At 43.7% G+C, this 15,039-nt stretch overlaps 1 protein-coding gene across 1 annotated transcript in view; it reads right to left on the reverse strand.

The window, feature by feature from the left end:
- The window catches only part of AZIN1 (antizyme inhibitor 1), a 28,007-nt gene extending 13,326 nt beyond the window's left edge, over positions 1 to 14,681 (reverse strand). The window contains exons 1-3 of the mRNA XM_082279938.1: positions 14,425 to 14,681; positions 8,553 to 8,690; positions 837 to 1,034 (exon numbers count right to left, since the gene is read on the reverse strand). Coding sequence (XP_082136064.1) covers positions 837 to 938 — 102 coding nt within the window. The 5' untranslated portion in view covers positions 939 to 1,034; positions 8,553 to 8,690; positions 14,425 to 14,681. The remainder of the gene's footprint in view (positions 1 to 836; positions 1,035 to 8,552; positions 8,691 to 14,424) is intronic.
- Positions 14,682 to 15,039: the final 358 nt, after the last annotated feature.

The raw sequence follows: 15,039 nt of genomic DNA on the forward strand, positions 1-15,039 counted from the left end.
GGCCATGGAATTTAGCTATTTGCTGTACTATAGTTGAGCACTTGCACATGAGTATTAGTTCTGAGAAATCACAGGAAAAGTGAGCAACTCCTAGGTATGGCATATGAAGAATACAGGATTTGCTTAATGAAACTTTTTTTTCAGTTTGCTCTTTCTACAACTTTGTCTACAGAACAAATGCTACATTTTTCTTCCTCCTAAGACATAAGTGAAGCCTAATTCAAAAAAATTACTACACACAATTATGCAAGTTTCTTTCCAGTTGGTTGCTAAACTTCAGTAGCTTTTAGACCAGTTTGTGTTGAAAGATAGCACCTCACAACGTGCTTGTACCAGAGCTTCCAGTGGGGAGAAGGGTAACAGGAAGATGTATAAATATAAACCACGATGGCCCACAGAAATTTTAAACATGGCTCTAAACTGGCCCAGCATATACATTTGTTGAAACTCTGCCATATTTTCAGGGAAAGAACAACAACAAAAAGGTTCTAACTGAATTTATCCGCTTGCACAATTTCAGGTGCCTGATCTTAAACCCCATTGCTAATAAAATCTCTTGGAACAATGAGATGGGAACTTGTATTTAATTACATCAGCCAGACTGCTTTCCTGCTAGCCATTCTCAGGGAGGTACGAGTTGATGTCCAAATTTCCCCAACAGAATTCTGCCCAAAGCAAGAAAACAGCAAAGAAGCAGAATTAGAAGACGAAAGTATAAGGTGAGTGAGGCTTAGCTGACTGTTCCTCTGTTACTGTCAGGTCATCAGTTCTAAAATACCTTGACCTACTTTGAAGACTTAGGGAACTAAATCAAAAGATATGGAAAGCAAACTTACATGAGTATGTTCATAAATACAGTTGTCAATGACATCTGCAAGAGTTGCTCCTTCATCCAACAGACCAATGGAGTAATTTGCATCCTCAAGAAATCCTTTCATCTCAGCCGTATTCCACAAAGCCGACAGTCATAAACCAAGAAACACAAGGGATGGGCTTCCAAGCCTTATATCCGGGTCCTTAAATTATGCAACAAACTGTAAACAGAAAAAATGCGTCAATGGAAAAACGAGGCACAAAGCATACTATGCTGCTATTTAAAAATCAGTTTTGTACACCTGATGTCCTACAAACAGTAACACACCCTCTATAAAAACCAAAGATGTTTTTACTGTGCTCACCCTGCATTTGTCAGGGATAAGGACGGAACAGTTCTATTGAAGCCAAGAATAAAACAGAAGCTGTGTACTTTAAATCTGATACTAACTTTCAGAAACAACTGATGCAATACTGTTCTTGAGAAGAATTCCAGACTGTATGCACACTGATCTGCACTGAGCTTATGCAAACTATGAAAATACTGCAAGTGCAGCATAATTGGACAAATGCCTCAGCTCAGTTCTCAAGTACAGCGTCTTAAGCAATGCTAGCATTAAAGTGTGCAACTGGAAGACTGTCTGTAACAGAACATTTCTGAATTTGTTATAGAAAACTTGTAGCTTATTCATTAAATGTTAGCATTGATATTTGTCAACATTCTAGTTTTTCTGATGCTAATTTATAACCACTGCATTTACATGTCATATTTATTAGACATTTATTTTGTTATGTTCATAACATCACCTATAACACTTCAAAGCCTTAATTGCAGTAAAGGTTAATAAAAAGAAGCCACTAGGCTAGAAGTAGTTTCAAAAGTGATATTCTTAGTAAGTAGACTTCTCATTAAAATAAAGTAACAGTTACAGTCGACTTTATTTGCATCTTGCTTATCCTCAGATCTCCATTGCAAATTAGCTTAGTAGTTACTAGTTTATAAGCAGTGTTTTCCAAAAGATAATCTGAATCAACACAGCCCAAACACTGAAAACACTGTTAAATATACAGTCTTAGAATACAGATTGACTATTTAATCACAAGTAAAAATCAGCAGACAGCAGAAAATTACCAACAGCTGATTGTATACCTTCATTTCCCTTAACTGATGAATACAACAATCTGCAGCTTACATTCCATTAGAGTTGTGGGTCTTGTTTAAAAGCAGTTTATTAATTTACATCAACCCATTGACCACTTTTTTGTTTCAACTGTCATCTTTATGACTAACACAAGATTGATCAAAACCAGATAGCTAACTAGATTCCTTCTTCAAGTGAACACCTAAGACATTTTTAATCTCTCAACAGAAGTTGCATAGTACTTGTAAAAAAGGGATGGTTGTTTTCTAAAGGCACCTGCACTTAGATTTACAATAGCGGAATTATTTTTCTAATTAAAAGTGTTTATAGAAACCACAAACATTACAGCTGAAAGTCAAAAATACTTCATTAGGACTATAAAAGTTAAGATAATTTTGGCTTCAAATCATCAAAAGGCCTTGGTCTTAACTCTGTCTCATGTTTCATCCACCACCTCCATACAGTAAAAAAAAAAAAAATACACAATTTGCAATGTAGATTTGGTTAATGTTGTCAACAATATGAACAAAGTTACTTTGCTGTAGTTTAATATTACCACAACTAAGTAGCAGTTGCTCCTGTTTGTCATTATGCCAAATAATGGGAAAGAAGCCAGCAGGGTTTTATATGCTTTCTGCACAACTCAAACATGCCCCCTATGTTTGTTACAACAGGAATTTACTTCCAGGCAGACTAACTTAGTGGCAGCAAGAACATTCAGTTCTGTTCAGAAGCTAAATGATAAAGACAAGTACACTGGGTAAGAAATACTTATATAGTGAATCATATGATTATTTAAGAGAATCCTGAAGATCCAAAACAATCACAGAAGAGCAAGATAATTATCACATTGATGTAAGGATTTAATTAGTTATAAAAACAATGACTAGGTGGTAAGACTATAATAACCAGGAAAAAAAAAAGTCTTTAGTCAGTCATATCTCAGTGTAAGACTAACAGCTAAAACTCCTTAAAAAAATACCACTAAACTAAAGAATCTTGTGAACTAAATTTGCCTTAGAATCAGTCCAACAAACATGAACACCACAGTCATCTTCATAAAATATCCATGGTTTTCAGTGGCAGAGGACCAAAAAGGTTTAGTTATCTTTTCTCCCCTGGAAAGAAATGCTGGCATCATCATTTTACTGAAAATTTGGTATAGTTTTGGAGTATTCCAACCATGAAGATACAAAGAAGAAAAAACCTAACAGCAGAGTTTAATTATTTTAACTTTCTTTTTTATACCATGACTTTTACAGCCTAATGTTTAACCAAGTTTTAAAGTACTTTATGCATCCTTAGGAACTTGCTGGTTGTGTAATAAACACATTAAGCTTTTCTCCTACAATAAAAGTAACACCCAAAGAGAGGAATAAGCACAACCATTGTGGACACTTGCAAGAACAAAGTGATTTCTATTTTCAGCAGATTATTCAAAAGTAGCAAATCCCTTAACCCTTCAAAAATCCCAGGTGTTTTAATCCTTTCATGATACAGAGTGGTGTTAAAGACAATTTTTCAAATAGATTATGTTGCATCTGAATCTACAGGATTTTTTAGGATATCTGGTATGTCCTGTAACTTCAGATGTTCAAGAAAACTTCATGGCAACATTTTGACACAAACAGGACAGGATGAGCTTCCATGATTGGCCTTGCCCTCCCCAGTCACACCTGACCAATACATATTGTAACCATACAGTTACAGGTACTGCACACACGTTGGAAGCCACTGGGCTGGAAGAAGCCTCACATGAAGTTGGGCACTTCCTGTGTTTCTGATCTCTTATAAGCAAACTCTTACAAACTTCAAAAAGTCTGAAGGTGAAACTAAAGCACGTGAAGGAATTACTGTATATACAAGGGTACTACTTAGCTAGATTTTTAAATTTTGGTTGAGATTTTTTTTCATGCTACAAGCCACTTCCTATAGTCTCAAGTGCGCAGACAGTCAAGAGTCCCTTCCACCCCAGATCTACCCCACTGGAAGGTCTCAGCACACCCACTGGAACCAGTCACAGCCCAGAACAGATTTTTAGACTCACCACACACACACACAGAGCACTAATTGCTTGTACCTTGTATTTCAGATGAAGCAGCTCAGTCTAACCAACCACACACCTTCTCTTTGAACGTGGGTGGGTGTTCATCTGAGTTACACTGGAGTAGATACAAGTTAGTTGTTTAGCACTCTTTTAAGAGTTTTTTTCATAGTTAATGACTGTGGTGTCTATAGCGTTCAGACAGATGGTGTAGAAGAATACTTTCCTCCAAAAGCTGCCCTTTTAATTTTGGGGAGACTGTGTGGGAAAGAGGGGGAGACATCGGTTTAAGTAAAGCATGGGGGGAGAAGGACTCTACCACCACCTCTCTGAAGCCACCACCAACAAAAAGAACAATTATCTAGTAAGTTAGTTTTGATGAAGATTATTTCCTAAACCAGACTCGTCTCCTGCTCATTCATCAAAAAACAACTTACGGTCAAGAGGCAGGGACCAAAAGGAATATATGCTAGTAGAGATTCAAGGACATAGATTGCAACAAACCATTAACAACCTCATATAACCTCTCCCAGGCTGCTAAACAGTGATTGCTTTTTCTAAGCATATCCAAGATATAGAAGCTTTTCCATTTAACAAAATTAATCTAGTAGAAAAAAAGCACTAACATTTGTTTAACAACTACTGTCAAATTTCCCCTTTTTAAAATAAATTACATCTTTTCAGTCTTGATAGGAAGAACATTCTACAAAGAAAAAACAAATTCCTAGAAGCACTGCTACAGCACCACTACAAGATAGTGGATACTTGAGAAACATTTCTTTAAGGGCTTAATACCTTACAGTAGGATTTGGGACTCTGCTGTCACCTTATTCTATCCTGACTGGTTCCCTCCTGAGGGGGGAGGAGAATCAGTGATAAAATTTGCAGAAGGAAATCTAAAGGATGGTTTAGGACTTTTTTTTTTAATGTCTGTAAGATGAGTCAGAAATCATTAGAGTACAGAGTTCACTCCTTGCTGGAAATGCTGACTTGCTGCAAGTCATTATTTGACAGACTTGGTGTGGTAACACCACCCATTTTCGCACCTGAAATGTTAGACTGCACAATGCTCCAGGACATATATTTTAAGTCAAACAAAAGCTGTCAAGTGGTATGAGACATCTACATAGGCATGTAATTGCTTTCTTTGAAGTAAGCGTTACATCCTCAGGCTCTTTACATTTTAACACAATGACTTCCCAGATGAAGAACTCTAAGATAAAAGTGTACATATTTAAACACCGCAATTACTGCAGATATCTGGAATAAAAGAAAACGAAAATTCTCTGAACAGAGTCTAAACACATGCTTGTCATATGTAAGCATCCATAACACACACAATTTTCATTTTTTTCTTTACATTGCCTGAACTATGTACAGTTTGGCCTAAGAATTTTAAAAAACCCAAACACCTATAAGTTTGGTTCTTTCATTAAAAACTTTCTCTGCAAAAAAAGTCTCTGCAAACCAAACAGGCTCCAAATAATGCCTTTCAACCACGTCTCATTAAACAAAAATATTTATGAAATATAATAACTATGCTGATGCAAAAATCATAAAGGGCTAAAACCACATTAACCTCTCATTCATTGCAATACTGGTTCCTCAGGGGTAACAAATCAAAAAAACTCACTTTGTCACTGACATCGGCAATTCAGTACAGAACAGGTATACTACAAAAGTAGAAACATGAGTCCTCTGTTTTTGGTGCAGGAAATATCTACTTATACTGGGAGCATCTTTTAAAAAAATATTCCAAGATGCCATTTCACCAACTTGCATCACTAATTCAGCTAGCTGAATGCAGCTACTAACCAGATGATGGAAATGGTGAAACAGGTGGGGTTCTTTTGTATTACTCAGTTTGTACTCATTTGTACTCTCAGGGTCATAAGTAGGGTACCTGAACAGCTGAGGTCAGTTGCATCCTACTCTATTCTCTCAGCAGCATTCCACACAGTTAAGTGAGCAATGTAGCAGGAACAACTCTGCTGAAGCAAGCAAAGGGGGTAGATACCGAAAAAACAGTGCCCCACCCAACATCATCTACAGGAACAAGAACCTCCTTCTGTGTTCCTGAAGTTTCAATACATTATTCAGAACCAATAAGCTCACAAAGCTTACAAAGAATAATTACTCTTCTAAGTGCACCTATACTTCTGTGGTACCAGACCAGGACTTCTCTTTCACAAAAGTGCAGTCACTTCCCCGTCCTATCTTCTCATTTGTTAGTGTTAGTATTTGGCCTCCCCATTGCCCCTAAGACTCCAAAATCCCAGCCCTCCTGTTCCCCAACTGCCACCAGCTCCATTTACACAAAGCCAAGAGAGCTCTCAAAGTTAGCCAGTCCAGATAGCTCCTGCTTCCACTTGGCATAGACAGGGCTCGTTAATACATCAGACTTGCATTGCTAACTCCCATCACTTCTGATCAAACAGATGTGGCAAAAAATGTAAGATTTTGAAGGAGCAAAACTTCAGGCCACAGTTGCCAGACTGCTCAGGGAGTGAGAGCTTGAAGAGCAGACAGAAGTAAACCCCAAGTCTTTCCCTGGCCAGTGTAACACAAGGAAAAAGTGGGATGGAGAAAATGATAAAAAGGAAGCAAGTTTAATGGAAATTTAAGTACACCTTCAGACAGATTATTTTTATTTTAATTCCACTGGAACATAACATTACAGTTATATTTAAAAAGCTCACTTGACCTTTTTCCCATTAAATCACTTTGCAAGTTGAACAAGACTCAAAAGTACCAATTAGCTCTGTAACTTACATCTTAGCTGTGTTTGAGGCAATGACCTGTGCTTCAGTACACCAAAACAGGTACAGATTTCCTGGCAAACACTACTTCTACCTACATCACCACTACATTCAATACTGAATTACTTCTATTTGTATACAGGACATTATTGCTGAACACATAATAGATCCAAGCTCAAAATAAACACACATTATCTGAACATTAAGCTGCAAATAAAGCAAATCCAGTGGCATTTCCATTCTAGGGCAACCTATATCTTGCATTGCTTGTCACAGCACATCAGTCTACCAGTTAGAGAAGGAATATCTCAAAGAAGTACCAGAACAGCCTTTACCTCAGAGTAAGAACTTCTGTCACAGCCAAAATTCTCCTTAGACCAGTTTTAGAAATTAAAATGAACATATAGTACCTCAAGATTTCATACTTTATACACTCCTTCCCAACAATTCTTCTGCCTTTCCTGCCTTTTTACTACTTTACCTTATTTCTGTTCAAGTGCAACATGTTGTGCAAGTGTTCTACCCACATACAAGAGTGAACAAAAATTTTATCTGAACAGAAGAAGCAATGTTCTCAGCTTTTTTGCTTATAAAAACCACACCTAAAACACAACAGTGATATTCAGAAAATTCTCAATGTTAACTGAATTCACTTGAGTAGAGTATTCAACTACAAAGAACCAGATATATGCAGTTAATTCAGTAAGTTTCAAACAGAACAAAAAGAACATAACCTCTGGAGATAAAGCCCGAAACCATGATAAACCAAGCTCATCCTGTGCCTCAGCCACTGTGGTATTTTCAAAGAACAAGTTTATCTACATTAAGTACCTTATTAGGAGGCATACTAATACAACCAGCATTTGGAATTTTGTGGTCTTTAAAAAGTACCTGGCTCAGTAAGATGTACTTAACCATTTGCAAGTTCTACATTAAAAAGCATTATATAATTTATAGGTACTAAGCCAAACAAAACCGCCTTCAGCTAGACAGGAAAAAGGTAATGCTGTACAAATACTGTATAAAGTCAGCTTAAATGCATTTGTAGTATCTCAGTTAAGACTGTCGTTAAAAACCACACAAAACTATTTTAAGTTAACCAAACATGATAACCATACACATTTCAGAGTTTTCTGTGCTCCTTAAGATCAGCTAAGTGCATTCATTTGTTTTCCATTATCATGGTCTTGTTTTTCTTTAATAACTATTTGCCACTTCAAAATATAAACACATTTATAATTGGTACACATTTTCCATCCAACATTAAATTCCACTAACATTCTACTGTAACCCCACTACAACTATATGTGGAAGCGGATAGTAATTAGCAAATAATGGAGACAGGCATTTGGGAAGGCACACCCTTCATGATCAGCCTTAGTTACTGTTTACAATAGCAAATTTTAACTATTTCAGTACAAACTACTCCAAGAAATCACACAGTACTCAGCAAGTCATGATTTGATGTTAAAAGTCATGCAGTCCAATTCATGACTTCAGAATTACCACTGAGAGACTGAAGTCGCAGCATTTTATTTTAGGATTTCTGCAGCCAACACCCCTAATTCAGAAAAGTAGTTCTATTTACCAAGTTTACTGCAAAACTTCATCAGATAATTGTATTGAGAAAGGCGTTAGATGAGTAGAACTTATAGTCCCCCACCATCCCAAATGAAAGTCCTATGTAATTTCGATAATCTACATGCAGACAGTTATCTTGCTTATCAAAAAGCCAATACAAACTGTATTTTTGCAAGTGCTTATCCTCCTGCAAACAGATGAAGAGAGACTTACATGGACAAGTTAGGAGATGGAACCCTACTATCATCAGCTAGGTTCCCAAGGTGGCTCAGCGTTGAAGTCGAACTGCTCTCTATAAAGCACTTCTCCTAAGCCCTCTGGATAGTTGTAAACTTGATCAGAGATTTTGCCCTGTAGGGAGAAAAATGCACACAAAAATAAATCTTACAGCCAGAACAGAATAAAAGCTTTATGATAAAACATGCAACAAATGCCTTTTCAGTAGTGCTTTTAAGGAGGCTTGCAACACCCCACCATGAAAGTTTATAATCACATCAAACACCCAGTCTGCAAGAGTTTATATTAACTCTGAGCCAGAACAAGTCAGATGTACAAAGAGCTGCTAAAACACATGAAACTACTTGTTTGTACTTATCTTTCACAGTCTGAACTGGAAGATTTTCAAAACTAATGGCAAAGAGCTCTACATGATCCTGCTGTAGGGTAGTATGCCTTAATACTGGACTACTCTCCCAGAAGTGTTTTTAACCCTGTAACCACTGCATTCTTCCCCTCCCCACTTCCTTTCTATTTCAGAATTCCCTTGCCACGTTCTTTCTCCCTCTGCTGTGAATGAACACGGCATGTGGGAGAAAAAGCTATGTGGGTGAAAAATAGTGCTTTATATAGTGAAACTGAACACCACACAGACAAATCCAGAAATGAGCAAGACAATAAAAACAAAGGAACTTATGCTTGCCTTCAGGAATGAGGAGACATTTCAGCCAGCCCTTAAAGGCTATTACACACATCACCAAAGCAGCATTTTCAAGTGCAAGGCTATATTACTCAAAGTAAAGCAATCACACAAACCAGTACAATGAACATAAAAGCAGTCAAGGAAACATTTATTAGGAAACTATATAAACATTATTTATTTATGAGAAGCTGTTCCTCCTAAAAGCAACAATCATTTTCATAAAATTAAATACACTACCAAAGCAGTCACATGTAAACCCAACATACAACAAAGTTTCTACAAATTCACTGTGATATATGACATGAAACACGGAATGTATCAACCTATTGTAAAAATAAACCTTTGCTACTTTCATTATTTAAACGATACTATATGGGCTGACTACAAAAGCCTGACTTCTGGGAGTCACCCAAAACACAAGATCATCTCCACAGCCATGTCAGTTAAACTCCCGAAATGTACTTTTCCACTTATTCTTGCTAGTGGAAAACTAAACTAGTACACTCTATAAAGTACTGCATAACACACAGAGGTAATGCAGCTTGAGGGTAACTCTTTCACAGCAACCCCCACAGAGCAATCCCTGGAGCTTTACCACATAAATTAGCATTTACTAGCATGCAACATTAAAAACAAACCTCAATGCTTCAAAATTGGGTCATTACAGAATTTTGCCAGCTAGAATTAATGTATATGTATTATATTTAATCTTATCCTTCTTTCACTAAAGCAAGAAGTCAGTAACATTTAGTTCTGCACACACCAGTTTTACAAAAGGAAGGTGGTGCCAACTTTTAAAATTAACTAGTAGTTACACTGTTTCCTACTGCTGTTCTGATTATACTCAAGAATTCATACAAATTTTCCAGTGATATGAATTAAGTTTACCTTCCTAGCTGAACAAGTCATTAAACACAAGTGCTTCTAGGGAGAGCACATGACCTTCAGTGCAAAACTTAAAATGCAATGCTTCGGCCAAATATCACCTGCAGTATTATGCCAATAAATATTCTCACATGTCCCAAGGAGGAAAGTTTACAGTGAAAGTTCCTGTGGAGCTGGAATGAAACCCGACAATTTTCTGTAGCAAGTCAACTTTGAGCTGTGCCAAGTTCTAAGTGTCTTTCAGAATTTCTTTCAAATGAGAATTATTTATCTAAAGGATCTACACAAACATACACAAAATAGTCTGACTGCTTCCTTTGTGCAGCTTTGCCAGCTCTAAACATTCAAATGGTACAATTTGAGCCTTTCCAATCACAGTCATTTCAGTGAACTTCAACCAGCAGAAAGAGGGAGGTTGCTGTAGAGTGGCAGAGCTGGGCTACCATTTTAAGTAGAAGTGTATTCGATGTCCATAACCCATGTGAGCAAACAGTTTTACAAAAACTGCATATGTTATCAGCCACAATGAAGCATTCCTTGTTTAAGGGTTTTAAAGTAGGTATAAAAGTATTCTTTGCTAAGCAGAGAGCTTTGAGTTGTGCGAATAATCAGCAAGGTAGCTCTGCCTTTTAGTACTCAAGTGACACCTATATGCATGCGTTTATCTATCATCTGTTGGTATACTCTACTAGCAGGTTCCTAAAGTTTGACTACAGTTCAACCAACAACAGTCACAACTCACCTGAGGACCCAAATCACCCCCTAGTTGTCCGCAGCACACAGTTTTGTCAGAACACCTGCATCCCTGCAGCAAGCCCTATGAGCACCCAGCAGGTCGGTTGGGCCAGGCTTTTTCCAGCTCACTGGTCCCCCTCATCACCCCACGTGTGATGCCAACAAAACCAGGCATCAACTCTTTTTTTTGAGGAAAGAAAAAAAAAATCCACTGCATCTGTTTCTGAGAAGAGACCCTTTAGTGGCTTGAGCTAAAATATGCATTAACCAAACCCTAAAAATCTAGAATTACAATGACCTTGCACGTTTACACCAAGTGACAGACTTGAAGGCACCAAAGTTACTCAGGTTCACATAAAAACCTAGGTGTTTTTGAGTTACAATAAGCATCTTCCAGATCAGGGAGAGGACACTGTGGCAAGGGGATCCCGGGGGGGGGAGCAGGTCCTGAAGGAAGCACAGGTCCCTGAGGAATTCTCCCATGAACCACACTCTTGCTCCTGTGCTACATCAACAGCATTTAGAGCTGAAATTTACCATTATACCCAAATTAATGCACTGCATGATTAAGCCTCGCTTTCAGGAAGGGACAGTCTTAATTCTCTTCCAGAGCACTCTGTCTCTGCTTTAATTTGGAGAAATGGAATCATTTCCAGAACATACAGCCCAGCAGTGCAGCAATCACACACCTGCACCAGCCTTCCAGGGAGCAGTGAGACGCACAAGCTGAGGGTCCAGGGGCTGGCTGCAGTGCTGAAAGGCAGTAATCCTGCCTCTTGCCTCCAGTAAAACTGTGCCCACAGGAGAAACATTCCCACAGCTGTTCACCACCAAACAACACCCTCCCCCTCCCAAAGACCCTCCTTTTTCTGGGGTTTAACAGCCTTCCACTGGAGCTCAATGCCCAGCAGGAGGGATGGGGGAGAGCAGGCCGGCTGGCTGCCTGCCGGGGGTCTCAGCCTACAGAAGGCAGAGAAGGGAGCTCACCACAGCCAGAGGCACACGGGGAAGGGGCTGCCCTGTCACAGGCATCAGCCACAGCAGCAGTAGCATTGTTCACACGGTGACAGGAAGGAAAGAACTAGACTGGACCAGTCCAGACTGGAACAAACCCCTCCTACCATCACCATTATTCACAACCCCTACCTCCCCCCCCCAGCACCACTACCTCCCACGTTTATCCAGGGAAGAATAGTGGGCAAGTGCAGTATCTTCAGAGATAAAAATCCGGCAGCCAGGGAGGGCCGAAGAAGTGGGGCAGGACTACCCCCCAACCCACTCACACACAAGAGACCCAATCACGCATCTGACTAGATGGCTGGCAGGTCTACATTGCTTTATTGGACGTCACACAGTGTTTTCATTCAGGGTGGCTATAACCGATTGGGACTACACAATTGTATCCTGGTTAGTCACAGAAGACTGCTGCAAAGGTCTGAAATGCAGTGCTTCCCCTGCCTACAGACACTAGGCAGCTGTGCAGGATTTTGTACTGCAGAAGATGCACTTCAGAAAGGCTCAAAGTAAGATTTAAGCTCACTTTCTTCCCCCTTCACCACCACCAGGTACCCCCCAACACATACACGCATCTTCATGGGCTCAGAATGAGCTCAGACTGATGACTGGAAAAATGCTGTCTAGTACCCAGCCATAATAGCATCCTCTTCAGCCACACCACGATCTTGCACTTGCACCGTCTCACCTACACATGCATCAGCCCGCCCCACTCACTCATCATGCCTTCAGCTCCCCTACAACCAGGAACAGACACCTCTGCTGATCTTTCACCGCTGTAAGTAGTTACACACACCTCTGCTGACCTCCTACCAAACAGGGAGCAGCACTGCAGCCAACACACACACACTCCAGATACTCCAACATTCAGATGCACGCACTTTACACACATGAATTCAGCCGGCAGCTGAGCAGGAACCAGACTCTCTTCTCCATACTTTCCAAAAAGCCACTAGTACACCAGTGGCCAAACAGACCACAATACATTGGCAGAGGCAGCCAAGCCAAGCAGGTTGAAGCTCAACCAAGAGACCTCCAAAAGGACCAGCAGCACCCAACCTGCTAGTGCTACACTAAGGGTCTGACCAAGGGGAGGGAGAAAGGGCGCGCCCGTGAGATGACCAGGAAACACCCCGGGCAAAGGGAGGGGGACTGCTAACGGGAGGGAAGGGCTCCCTTTCCACATGCCGGGTGACCTCACGGCCGTTCTGCGTGACGGCAGCTTGTCCCGGAAAGCGTCACTTGTGCAATGCCCTTACAATTCGCGCGTTGCTGACAGCCAGCGCTGCCACCCTGCTCCTCGGCGTGGCCCTTGTTCACCGTGCCGAGAGGCACAGGTGAGGAGATCTCGTGCAGCCGCAGCTCAGGTGAGGGGAAAAGTGGAGCATGGCAGCGGGAGCCCGGATGGATAATCACGCTCACAGAAGCACAACATGGCCCCTGAGAAGCAGGCGAGGAGACGCCGCGGCCATGCCACCAGCACTTCTCCAGCCTCTGCCCCCGTCAGGCTGCCCAGCACCGAAGCCAGTCACACACGGCTGCCCCCCCAGGCTCCGGGGAGCTTCCAGCGTGTGGGTCACACGCGGAAAGGGACCCTCCAGCACCCGCACGGCAGCCTGTGCTCCTCAGCCCAGGCAGCTGCCACAGGGCATTGGGAATCCCCTCTCCCTGCGGGATCCAGGCGAGGACGCCCCTCGCCCCCCGCTCCCAGGCAGGGGCGCCCTGCGAGAGGCAGCACCGCCCGGCGGGCGCGGGTCTCCAGCCGCGGGCACTGCCCCAGCTGTGAGGGGGAAGACACCATACAGCCCCCCTCCGCAGGAATCCGCCATGTTAGGGCGGCCGCCGAGCCCCGGCTGCCCGCGGAGCTGGCGGCCCCGCCACCCTTCCGCGTCCCGGGTACTGCGGGAGAAGGGGACGGCGGCACCGCCGCAGCGTTCACCCCGGTGCCCGGCCTCTGCTCCCGCCCCGTCACCGCTCGCACGCAGCGCTGTCCGCCATGTTAGCGCGGTGGCCGTTGACCCTCCGCCCGCCGCCGCAGACACCCTCCGGGGTGCGGGGGTCCCGCTGCCCGCCCGCTCGGCCCCCGCACTGCGGCCCCGCACCGCCCGGCGCACCGGGGGACGGGGGGGGCGGGGGGCGGCCCTCCGGCTCTGACTCATCCCGCTGCTCTCCATCTGCCGCCGCCGGTGGCAGCCGGTCTCGCCCCACGCCGCCGGGTGGAGAATGGGCAGCGGGAGGAACCAGCTCCATCCCCAAACCTCCCCGGCAGTCACTGCCACGGTACTGGCCGCCGGGTACTCCTCCGCCCTTTCCGGGCACCACGAACATCGCTCCCCGTCCCTCCCTGCACTGCCCCGAGCCCCAGGCCCCGGGCAGGGGGAAGCCCCTATCTCTCCCGCCCGCCGCCGGCGTCCACGGATGCTCCGGCCCGTTTCGGAGCTGGGGGTGGGCGTCGCCGCTGTTTCCCTCCCTCCCTCTCGCCACCTCCCCCACGGGTGGTGAGAGCCCCAGGACCCCCGCTCCGGTACTCACGTGAGATAACGGCCCGAAAGATTTGGTAAATCGTCTTCTCTTTTTAGGCGGAATTTTTAAAGAGGGATGTGGGAACCTACAGCAGAAATACAGGCGGCGGCAGCGGCGCCTTCCAGGGCCATAGGCTGCGGGGGCGGCCGGCGGGGAAAGCGCAGCACAGCGCTGGGACCAGAGGGCACAGGCGGAGAGAGACAGGGCCGGGGGCTGCGGCAGCGGCGGGCGGAGGCGGCAGCGTGGCCAGTGAGGAGCGAGCGAGCGGAGAGACGCGGAGAGAAGAAGGGGGCGCCGCCGGCAGCGCTTTTATAGAGCGGGCGGGCGGGGCGGGACCCGGGACAGCGTCACCGCACCGGGGGCGGGACCCGCCGCCTTTCCCCGCCGCCTTTCCCCGCCGCCGCGGCGGTCGGGGCGCGCTGGGCGAGGGGAGCGAGGCGCGTGTCCTCGGAGGGACTGGGGTGTCCTCGGAGGGACTGGGGTATCCTCGGCCGCCCGCCCGCCCGCCCTGGCTGGCACCGAGGGCGCTGCAGTAGCAGTCATGTCTTTGGTTAGTTCCTGACACAAGGCAGGGCAGGGACACCGTCAGCATCCCACCCGGGCAGGTGGTTACCATACGTGTCT

This window comes from Coloeus monedula, assembly GCF_965178545.1.
Source record: "Coloeus monedula genome assembly, chromosome: 1".
In the NCBI taxonomy this organism is placed as follows: domain Eukaryota; kingdom Metazoa; phylum Chordata; class Aves; order Passeriformes; family Corvidae; genus Coloeus; species Coloeus monedula.